General features: G+C 48.2%; 1 protein-coding gene across 1 annotated transcript; it reads right to left on the reverse strand.

The window, feature by feature from the left end:
* Positions 1–93: 93 nt before the first annotated feature.
* On the reverse strand, positions 94–2,547 carry Rln3 (relaxin 3). The gene is made up of 2 exons (XM_008855422.1): positions 2,359–2,547; positions 94–761 (listed from the first exon to the last, which is right to left on the reverse strand). The coding sequence occupies exons 1-2, from the start codon at positions 2,543–2,545 to the stop codon at positions 523–525; spliced, it is 426 nt and encodes a 141-aa protein (XP_008853644.1). The 5' UTR covers positions 2,546–2,547; the 3' UTR covers positions 94–522.
* Positions 2,548–12,241: the final 9,694 nt, after the last annotated feature.

Raw genomic sequence — 12,241 nt, forward strand, 5'->3', positions numbered from 1 at the left:
GCCTCCCGCGGGTCGGAAGCCGCCCCCGCCCGGACGGGAAATCCCCAAACCCACCCACCCCCATCAACCACAAGCACACGTGCAAGTGCTCGGAACTAAGTGTTTATTACAGTGTGGAAGTTTGAGTGGTGAGGACCCCGCGCCCCCACTCCTGGAGTCCGCAGCGGGGCGCTCGGATGTGGTAACAAGGAAGGAGTCGAGACGAGGGTGCACTGGACTGTTCAGGGGACAGCGGCAGCAATTGGGGACAGGCCAGTTTGGGTAGAGCGGGGACCTGGAGTCTCTGGGGACTTAGAAGAACTCAGCTCTGAAGATCAAGTCACCGTTTGGCTCCATAGGAGCGTGGCCCGGACCAGGGTCAGGATAGGTTGGCAGAGGTCGGAGGTTGGACGTAGTGGGAGCAGGGATCAGTGCCGGGACAGCTGAACCCTCAGCAACCGGGCTCTGGGAGGCAGCTGAACATGAGGCAGAGTTTGACAGGCGGCGGGGGTGCTGGTCGCTTCCCCACTACCCAGCCGGGTCTTAGCACAAGCTGCTGATCTGGCTCTTGCTACAACCCCATTTGCAACAGCTGCTGGAAAGGCCCCCCAGCACGTCTCGGCTGCCCCGAGGCACCCCAGGGGTCCCCTGCCAGCCGGGTTGACCACCATAAAAAGCCTGGGGGAACTTGGTCAGGGCCAGCCACTCACTAGAGCCCACACCTTCATCCAGTTCACTGGCCAGGCTGTCTGCATTGGCTCTGGCTTCCTGGAAGGAGTCCCCTACAAAGCATGAAAGAAGAGTTAGGGCTCAGAGCACAGCCACTGCCAGCCCAGAATGCTGGCTCCTGTCTGGGGCAATCAGCCTGGTGGCTCAAGATTCCATTCCTCTCAGTCCTGGGTTTGAATATTGACCCCCCCATCAGTTTCAATGCTAAGCCTGACTTTCCTGTCACTGATTCTTTATTGAAGACCTAGTTTAAAGGTGTATGTTTGAGAATCAGTCTCCCTGTGTTATTATATAAGTGAATTTGCTTCTCTGACCCTCAGTTTCTTCTCTTACAAAGTGAGGGAACAATAACTCCAATTTTCTTTAGTTTATCAGGAGTGGAAGACTTAATACCAATAAAAACATAGTAATGGTGGACGCATATGAACACTTGAAGGGGCATTGTTCGTTGCTGTGCTGGATACTGTCTCAAGCACTTTACTGAATTAACTCCTTCCTTTCAGTAACAGCCACATGCGTTGCTGTTATTATCACTCTACTGTCCAAATGAGACTGTGGTTCCTCAGAGAGCTTGCATGAGGATACACAGCTACTTGGTGACAGAATTTTAACACAAGCATATTCCTGTCCATCTACCCATTCATCTATCCATCAATACATCCATCCACCACCCATCACCCATCCATTCATCCATCATCCACCCATCCGTCATCCGTCATCCATCATCCACCCATCCGTCATCCATCATCCATCATCCACCTATCCATCATCCGTCATCCATCATCCACCCACCGACTTCTCTTCCATCATTTCCACTCCCATTTCTCCCCCATTTTTGTTTTGGTATGATTTTTGACTGTCTCACTCTGTAACTCAGGCTGGCTTGGAACTTACTGTGTAGCCAGGGCTGCTCTCAAACTCATGGTATCCTGCCTCAGCCTCCCAGAGTGTTGGGATCCCAGCCATGAAACACCATGCCTGCTATGAGCCTTTGCAGCTGAGGAACCCTGCTCTCCTGCCCAGTCTCTCTTTCTCCAACCACACTGAACACTCAGCATTGTTAAAGAATTCTGCAAGGTCTGCCAAGTGGGTCTTCCATTTAACCGTGAATAGTCTCAGCAAGGGATAGCAGTGGCTGGAAAGGGGTCACCCGGGAGGTGACAAATCAAGCCATATGTCAGCACCTTTGTCAATCTCCGGTGTCTAGGCTGTTTCCCTTAGCTATGGTGAGCACTGGGCACATTGAGAGCAGCAGTCCTGTTCAATGCTGTGCACACAGCCAGCACTTGGAACAGGGTGGCCTGATGGCTCTCTGATTTCCAGCCCTTGAGGATGGCTGGAGTCTGTTCACTTCAGCTCTGTGGCTGTGCTGCACGTTCACCAATGGCTTAAAGGTTGGGCAGGGGTCCCAGCTGTGTGTGGTCAGGACAGGAGCCCACTCCTTCAACCCCCCCCCCTTTTTCCTTTGACTTTTTGAGACAGGGTCTCATTCTGCAGTCCAGGTTGGCTTTAAATGTGGGTTTCTCCTGCTGGCTGGCATGACTGCTTGCAGCCTGTCTGGCTCATTCAACTCCTCCTTGCCTCTGTCATGGACCCCTTGGGCCCAGCCAGCCACATGTTCCAGGTTGCCCGCCTTCCCTCCACACTTACCCAGAGAGTCGTGGGCCAGGAGGTCCTCTCGGCGCCACCGAGAGCCTCCACAGGTGAAGATAACTGCTCGAATGAACTCGCGGCCGCAAAGCTTCACCCCATAGGACCCGGGGCGCGCCTCAGCCTGCAGCCCCAGCACCACGATCAGCGCCCAGGCAGCCAGCAGCAGCACCTCGCGCTTGGCCATGTTCAATCAGAAATGCCTAGCATGTAGTCTGCACTGCCTTCGGGTCCCCTATTTATACGACTTGGCTCCCCAGCCCCGCCTGCAGGCTGCAGGTGACCTCCATTATCTCCCTGAGCAGAGGGGAGGTGGCCATGGCCTGACCTTTCCTGCTTACCCACCAAGAGATAACCTTTCACCGGTTCAGGGTGAGGCAGCTCATCTCTGCCATCTTCCGCACAGGGAGGCAAGCCTGTCTCCACAGAGAGTCAAGTCGGTCTCCACAGAGAGTCAAGCAGGTCTCCACAGAGAGGCAAGCCAGTCTCCACAGAAAGTCAAGCAGGTCTCCACAGGGAGGCAAGCAGGTCTCCACTGCAGCTGAACATAGTTCAGCAATTAGGCTTGCTGCTCTTGCAGGGGACCTGGGTTTGGTGCATATACCCCCACACAGATACACATGAATACACAATTTTTTTTAATCTAAAAAATAATCTTTTTTTAAAAAAGGTCTCAGTCGGGCATGGTGGCACATGCCTGTAGTCCCAGCACTTGGGAGGCAGAGGCAGGCGGATCTCTGTGAGTTCAAGGCCAGCCTGGTCTACATGGTGAGTTCCAGTGGGGCTGTTCTGGAGATTGAACTCAGGTTGTCAGGTGTGGTGGCAAGCACATTTTACCCACTGAGCCATCTTGCCCCCTCCTGCTTGCTGTGTTTTTGTTGTTTGTGGTAGTAAGTTGAAACTAAGACAGTTTCCTCTGGAGAATTTCATTCAATTATTAAAGGCTTAGATGCTTCTCTGTTTTCTCTACCAGTTCAAAAATACAGATGAGGGCTGGAGAGATGGCTTAGCAGTTAAGAGCACTTGCTGCTCTTCCAGAGGACCTTAGTTCAGTCCCCAGCACTCACATCAGACAGCTTACAACCATCTGTAACTCCAGCTCCAGGAAATCCCATGCCTCTGGCCTCTGCTCACAGCTGCACTCACATGCACATACCCCCAGCCCCCAGAGACACATGCATAACACATAACACATAATCAAAAGTAATAAATCTTTTAAAATAGAGTGGTAGACCAGTTGCTTAGCATGAACTGGGTTTAATCTCCAGCACAGAAATGGACCAATCTATCAACAAAACAACAACAAAGACAGGAGATGTCTACCCAGTATAGAGCTAGTATAGGCTGTGGGAGGATAGTCCAGGCTGGCTTCAGACTCTCCATCCATCTGCCTCAACCACCTGGGTGTTGAGGTTACAGGTGTGGAACACACTTGGCTTTTAGAATTATTATTATTTTGAGACAGTTTTGTTATGTAGCCCTGACTGGCCTGGACCTCACTACGTAGAGAATGTCTTGAACTGGTCGTCCTCCCACCTCTGCTTGGAGAATGCTGGGGTTCAGGCTAGCACCATCAGCAGCACTCTTAACTGCTGAGCCATCTCTCCAGTCCCTACTTTTTGATGTTTTGAAGTTCTTTGGATTATCCAAGGTCTTGGGTGTGCTTAGCAAAGGAGTGTCACTGAGGCACCAGTGTGGATTTGTGACGGGCTGATTTTATTCGTTGGGTAAAATGAATAAAAATCACAGTTCAATAGTGTTTCTTTAATTTATCACATTTAAAATTTTATTTTGTATGTGTGTGAGCTTGTGTGCATCCCAGGGCATGAGTATTGGGATTGTAGGCATGTACCACCACCACACATGTATGTGTTCATGCCACAGTGTGCATGTGGGAGTCAGAGAAAACTTGCAGGAATAAGTTCTCTCCTCATACCAAATGGATCCTAGAGATTGAACTCAGGCTATCATGCTTGGCAACAAGTGTCTTTACGTACTGAACCAGCTCCCTGGCCTTACTACATTTAGTTTTAAAAGTGCTGGGGACTGGGGTTGGAGAGATGGCTCAGCGATTAAGAGCACTGACTGCTCTTGCAGAGGACCCAGGTTAGATTCCCAGCACCCACATGGCGGCTACAAACCGTCCTTAACTCCAGTACCCAGGAACTCTGAAGCCCTCTTCTGACCTCCGTGGCATTGCACGGCACGGGTGCACTCACTTACATGCAGGTACACTCATATACATGAAATAAAAATAATAAATAAAATATTTTTTTAAAAAGTTCTGGGGATCAAATTCAGACTTTGTGCATGCTAGGCAGGCACTCTACTGCTGAGCCCACCCCAAACCCTGAATTGAATACCTTAAAGTGGCCAATTTAGGCTGAGAGTGTGGCTCAGTGCTTAACAAGAACTGGGCCTCAGACTGGATCCAGAGTAGATCCCCAGCACCACAGAGAAAGTTTGTCTCCTTTCTTTTTCTTTCTTTCTTTCTTTCTTTCTTTCTTTCTTTCTTTCTTTCTTTCTTTCTTTCTTTCTTTCTTTCTTCTTTCTTTCTTTTCTCTCTCTCTCTCTCTCTCTCTCTCTCTCTCTCTCTCTCTCTCTGACAGGGTCTCCTTCCTGGTAGCCCCAGCTGGCCTGGAATACACTATATAGACCAGGCTGGCCTTGAACTCACAGAGATCTGCCTGCCTCTGCCTCCCGAGTGCTGGGATTAAAGGCATGCGCCACCACGCCCGGCTAGTTTATGTCATTTTCAATCCAATTTAAAAACCAAAAACAAGGGACTGGGAGCAGGCTCAGTGGGTAAAGTGCTTGCTATGTAAGCTTGAGGACCTGAGTTCCACCCCCAAAACCCACGTAAAAGCTGGGCACAGTCAGAACCCCCAGCAATGGTGGCTGGGGGTTAGAAGAGGTGAGAGATGGATAGGTACTCACTGGTCAGATGAATCAGTGAGATCCAGATTCAGTAGAAGATCCCATCCCAAAATATTAAGGTGGAAGAAGACACCTGCTGTCGACCTCTGGCTTCCACATGTACATGCATGCACATGAACATATGCGTACACCTCATACAAACATGCACACATGAACATATGTGTACACCTCATACAAACATGCACACATGAACATACACATACACCACACGCACAACCAAATGCTCACTCATACACACATGAACATATACAAAGACCCACACACATACATGACATCTGCATACACTATGATTGCACATACATATACATATATCACACATACAACCACATGCATGCACACGGACATATACAAACACCACATACATACATGAACATATAAATGCACCACAACATTCACACGTAACCCCACACATGTACATGAACAGATACATATACCACATACAAACATACAAAACAGAAAAATAAAATGAAACTATAATAAAATTAGAAAACGTAAAAAATGCCAGGTGTGGTGGCACATGCCTGTAGTCCCAGCACTTGGGAGGCAGAGGCAGGTGGATCTCTATGGGTTCAAGGCCAGCCTGGTCTACATACTGAGTTCCAGGACAGCTGGGGCTACAGGGAGACCCTGCTTCAAAAAAACAACAAAAAAAAAAATGTAAAAAACAGGAGTGGCAGGCTCATACCTCCTAATTCAAGCACTCAGGAGGCTGAGATGAGAATTGCCACAAGTCAAATCAGTCTGTGCTCTCTATAGTGAGTTCCAGTCCAGTCTGGGCTATAGAGGGCTATAAAGAGATAGTGTGAGTTATCTCAAAAACTAAACTAAATAAAAACAATGGTAATCAGGACTCAGGAAATAGGTAGGCCTAGGTTTGAACTCCAACTGGGATGGTTTGAATAAAGAATGTCCTCACAGGCCCAAGTATTAGAATACTTGGTCCCATTTGGTGGTACTGTTTGAGGAGGTTTCGGAGATACGGCCATACTGGAGGAAGCACATCACTGGAGCTGGGCTTTCAGAGTTCATAGCCTTGCCCCATTTCTGATTTGCCTCTCTGCTTCCTGTGTGTGCTTGTAGATGTGGGCACTGTTGCTGTTTCCAGCTGTCTCCTGCCATGCCTTCCTGTCATGATGGACTCTTACCCCTCTGTCACTGTAAGCACAATAAACTCTTCCTTCTCTAAGTTGCCTGGTCTTGGTGTTTTATCACAACAGTAGGAAAGTAACTAATACAGAGGTTGATACCAGTTGCCGTGAAGAACCCGGCCATGTGTTTTGGAGGAGTGTGGAAGACTTTGGGAGTTTGGACTAGAAAATCAGTTGAATGCTATAAGCAGAGCTTAATTGGGCTGTTCTAGTACAGGAAGAGGTCAAGATATTCCAGAGGGAGATAGAAACAAATACTTGGGGGTGGGGCTGGAGAGATAGCTCAGCAGATAAGAACACTGGCTACTGTTGCAGAGGACTGGTTCTCAGCACCCAGGACCTTGATTCCCAGCACCCACATGGCAACTAACAAACATCTGCAACTCCAGTTCCAGGGGATTCAGTGCCCTCCTCTGACCTCCAAGGGCATTGCACTACACAGGTACACCAACCTACATGCAAGCAATACATTCATATACATAAAATAAAAATAATTTTTTAAAACACCAGCAATTGGATATTTTGGCAAAGCATCTGGCTCCCATCTACCTGCAGCCTAAGAACTTGCTTGAGGCTAAATGAAAAAGTAATGGATTAATTTATTTGGCAGATGAAATTTCAAGATAGCTTAATGTTGTATCTGTGGTATGGTTACTAATGGTGAATATTATCCAGATATACTATGAAAAAGAGCAAATGGGTCTGGAAGGAATACAAAATGTTAAGTGTGGAGAGAAAGAGAGCACGAGGAAGTTTATCATTGCAGACAAGGTATGTCCTGGAAGAAGGGCCCCCATTTTATTTTTGAGACAGGGTCTCCCAGTAGCCCCAGCTATCCTGGAACTTGCTATGTAGACTGGGCTGGTCTTTATGTCACAGAAGTCTGCCCCCCTCTGCCTCCCAAGTGCTAAGATTAAAGGCTATGCCACCACTCCAATCTGCCAAGGAGAGCTGCATTTTGGAGTGGTACCAGCCCAAGAGAAAGATGTATGCTGCATGCACAAAGCTGGAGGGGCTGAACCTTTGGAAAGTCTCAGACATTGGTCATGGAGCTACTGGATTTAGTGATTTTCCTGCTGGTTTTCAGTTTTGCTTTGGTCCAGTTTTTCCACAGTTGTGCAGGAGACTGACACCATTAGAGGCCTCCAGATCTGCACTGGAACAATAGAAAGTGTTCCCCCAGGGCAAGACCCCGTCCCCATGGGCTTATAGCTTGCGAATGGAGAAAGCCTAAGGGGTTTCCTGCTCCTAGAAAGATACACCATACAGAAGCTACTGATAATGTGGATGAAGGGGACCAAGGTCACCCCAAGCTGGTAGACAAACTTGGCAGCGTCGTTCTGGTGGTGCTGGCTTTTCAGGCCTGAAAGATGCAAAAGCAAGGGGGTCATCTGTTCTTCCTCTGTGGTTTGAGAGAGCTGTTGAGGCCAGAGTGTGTGGGAGGGAAGTCCCTCAAGAAGAAGGCTCTGGGAGGCTGCAAGGCCATTGTGTGAAGCTATAAAGGTCATGCTTGGTTGCCAGTGGAGACCCCAAGATGTTGAAAATGCCAGAGCCGGGAGACATCTGGCATACAGGGAGAGCTGCATACAGGGAGTGGTACCAGGCCAAGAGAGAGACATATGGTACATGCTTCCTGAATGTGCTTGAAGATGTGAGTGTTCAGCTTTCTGCTCTGGTTGCCTCCTGCCATGTGTCTCCCACCATGATAGACTCATCCCTCTGGAACCCTAAGTCCAATAAACTAACTCTTCCTTCTGTAAGTTGCCTTGGTCAGGGTGTTTTATCAGAGCAAGAGAAAAGTAATGAACACAGTGGCTCTGCCCACTTCTGTGGGTGAGCTTGGACAAATCATTTGACCTCCCTGTGGCTTGGTTTCCTCATCTACATAACAAGGAATCTTGGATAGGTGCATCGTGCTTTTCTGACAGCTCCTGGCCTGCGGGTGAAACATTGCCTCCTGGCCAGCCCTGAACATGCGTTTGTCCTTTCCTCCAGCACAGGCTCAAGGCTGTGTTGCTCCCATGGGTGCTCAAGGTCAAGGCATCACTCCTCTGGAAGGTAGGGTGATGTCTCATCATATGCCTGGAAAGGGCTGATGAATAATTCACTCTGACCCAGATGCCCCCTTTCCAGTGCTTGTGGGCTTGTGGGATGCAATCTTCTACCCTTTCCTCCCTCACATCCTGATACCTGGCCAGGAGCCTGGTGACCAATACATAAGAGCCAATCACTAGCTGCCTGATTTAACCGACAGGCCCAAAGCCAGAGATCTCTTTTGTGCTTTACACAATCAAAAACCTGAGGCTTGCCCAGTTGAGACTGGATCTTGGTTGCTGTGTGAACCCTGAGCCTCTCTGAGTTTATTGGAAAGATACAAAGTGTCTCTCTCTGCTTTGCAGGCTACTAGAGGACTTTGGAGGAATTACAAAGTGCTCAACAGCAGGCTGAGCGCCCAGGAAGTGCAGCCAATGGAACCACAAAGATGGGACCAGGGACTTTGGCCTTATTTGGGAACTTCAGCTAGTGTTTTTGAGGACATTGAAATGAGCTCATCCCTCAAGGCCCTGGCTGGTCCACAGTCTAATGGTAAGAGTTCATATTAAGGTTCAGATAGCCCTGCCCCATCACCAACAGGGTCTCAAGGACTTCTCATGCTCCTGAGAAAAGGGAACCTAGCTGGTAAGCACCTCGGTCTTTGAAGTCAAGAGAAGCAGACTTTTCTCCACTGTTTGGCCAACACAGCAGGCTTCCCCTTTGATCTCCAAAGAGGACAGGTTTTAACAGTCCCATTCTCCCGCTTTCTGCTTTCCCCAACAAATATATCTTCCTGCCTTCTGCATCCCTCAGAAGCCTCTCCCTTTAAAAGACCCCAGCTCATGACCCAGGCAGACATTTTCTCTGCCTGGAAGGAAATCTGTCCCATGTGTTCCTTTGCTAATAAACTCTATTCCGATGGAGTTTTATCCGTGTCCTGGTGCTTTATCCTGATCAACTGGATTCATCCATACCCTCCTTTATCTATCACAAAATGAAAGAAAGGGTAAATGGGTAGGAGAAGATCAAGACCAGCCTGGGCTACATAGTGAATTAGAGGTCAGCCTGAGCTACTGTTTCAAAAACCTGTTTCAAAAACCAAAAATAAAACCAGGGTCTACAGAGATGGCTCTGATGGTAAAGTGCTTGTCTTGAAGGTATGAGGACCTGAGTTTCATCCTGGGCTTATGTCAAAAGCTATGTGTGGATCTTCTTGCAGAGGATGGCCAGTTGGGTTCCCAGCACCACATGGCAGCTCACAGCTGTCTACAACTCTAGTTCCAGAGGATCTGAGACCCTCTTCTGTCCTCTGTGGGCAGCAGAAACACATATGGTACACTTATATATATGCAGACAAAACACTCATACACATTAAAAAAAAAAAAAAAAGGAATGTCTAGAGCTCAAGGGCCAGTCAGCCCAGGCAGTCAGTCTAGCTAATCAGTCAGCTCAGCTAATCAGTTAGTCCGGCCAATCAGAAGCCCAGCCAATCAGTCAGTCCAGACAATCAGTCAGTCCAGGCAACAAGCACACTTCAGGCATAGTGAGAGACTCTGCCTTAAAAAACAAACAAAACAAAACAAAACAAAAAAAAGAAAAGACAAGAAAAAAAAAGGAGGAGGGGCTGGGGAGATGGCTCAGTGATAAAGTGCTTGTCTTGCTGTCTTGCTAGCATGAGAACCTGGGTTTAGATTCCTAGAACCTACATAAAACTGGGTGCTGTAGCCTGTCAGTGATCCCAGGGCTACTTCATATGGCAAGACAGGAGGTAGAGACAAGAGAGTCTCCAGAGCTTGTGAGCTAGCCAGCCTGAGTACCCAGCACCAAAGCCAAGAAGCCCTGCCTCAGACAAGGTAGACTAGGAGAGCCCACATCCAGGGTTGTCCTCTGACATCACACGTGCACCCAAAGGCACTCATCCACACTCACACACAGATACACAGAGACCTATACAGAGAGACACACACACCTTAAAGAGACACACAGGAAAGATATACACATGAAAAGACACACAGACATGCACACACACACAAACAGCACACATATACGCAAACACACATGGACACACACAGAAGCACACACAAAGAGACACACAAACCACACAGAAACACACATGGACACAAAAAGCCCACAGAAACACACACACAAAGACACATGCAGATACAAAGAAAAAAGAGAAACACACACAGGCACACATATGAGACACATACACACAGACACACATACAGAGCCATACACATAGACACACAGAGATACACACACAGAGACACCCAATAGAGACAGAAACACTCATTCACAGAGACACACAGAGATACACAAAGCCCCCCTTCACAGACACACACAATAAGGCAGAGAATCAATTGAGGCAGATGATTGACATCAACTTCTGGCACTGGCACAGGCATATGTATATATGTTCACCCACAGACATATGTGCACACATACGTGAACATGTATACACACCCACACACAGAAAAATCATGCAAAATAAGACAAATGAGACACAGAAAGTTGCTATGGACATGGCTCGGTGGCAGAGCTTGCTGAGCACACAGAAGGGCCTAGGCCTCCAACCCAGTACAACAAAGATACGGAAGTGGAGGACACACTCTGCCCTCACCCACTCCCCAGAGCCCTGCCTCTGCTTTCTGTCTCTGAGCATAGATTCCACATTGAAGGGCCACAGTGTTTGGCCCTTTGTGTCTGCCTTGTTTTCACTGAGCATGGTGTCAACTATCACCTAGTGTGGCAAAGGTCACACACACTTAAATGCAGTACATAGCCTCGTCTGATGGTGCACACCTGTGATCCTCGCTACTCAGGAAGCTAAGGCAGGAGAAGTAACTTGTAGACCAGCCTGGGGTCTATAGCAAGACCATGCCTCAAAGAATAAGGTGAGACCAGTGAGATGGCCCAGCTGGTGAAGATGCTTGCTGCCAAGCCTGACAACCTGAGTTTGATCCCCAGGACCCACGTGGTGGAAGGACAGAACTATCTCCCCCAGGTTGTATTCTTGTATTCTGATCTCCACATGTGCATATGGCACATGAGACCATGAGAACACACACACACACACACACACACACACACACACAGGAATAAATGTAAAAATGAAATAAGCAGACACACACATACCTTGTATTTGAAGCACAACATGGCTCACACCATAATCCCAGCTACTTGGGAGGCTGAGGCCTTACAGGTTAAAGTTCTGCCTGGAAATTTACTGAGTTGCTGTCCAAAATGAAAAAATGAAAAGAGGGGGCTAGAGAACCAGCTCAGCAGTTAAGGGAGTTTGCTGTTCTTGCAGAGGGCCCCAGTAGTTCAGTTCTCAGCACCCATGTCAGGTGGCTCACAACTGCCTACAACTTCAGCTCCAGGGGATCCGACACTCTCTTCTGGCCTCTGTGGGCACTGCACTCATGTGTACAAACCCACAGTCAGACACTCACACATAATTTAAAAGTAAAACAATCTGGGGCTGGAGAGATAGTGCAGCAGTTAAGAACATTGGTCATGCAGAAGACCTGGGTTCGAATCCCAGCACCCACATGGCAGCTAACAACTGTCCGTAACTACAGTTCCAGGGGATCCGACAGTCTCTTCTGTTCTCCGCGGGCATTGCACGGCACGGGTGCACTTACCTACATGCAGGCAATACACGCATACACATAAAACAACAATAATAAATAAAAAATATTTAAAACCCTTTTCACAAATGTCTTTCCCTCTGTTTTAGCCTTGTCTCAAATTCAGGGTGTGAG

This window comes from Nannospalax galili, unplaced genomic scaffold, assembly GCF_000622305.1.
Source record: "Nannospalax galili isolate Female #2095 unplaced genomic scaffold, S.galili_v1.0 scaffold47, whole genome shotgun sequence".
NCBI classification, from domain to species: domain Eukaryota; kingdom Metazoa; phylum Chordata; class Mammalia; order Rodentia; family Spalacidae; genus Nannospalax; species Nannospalax galili.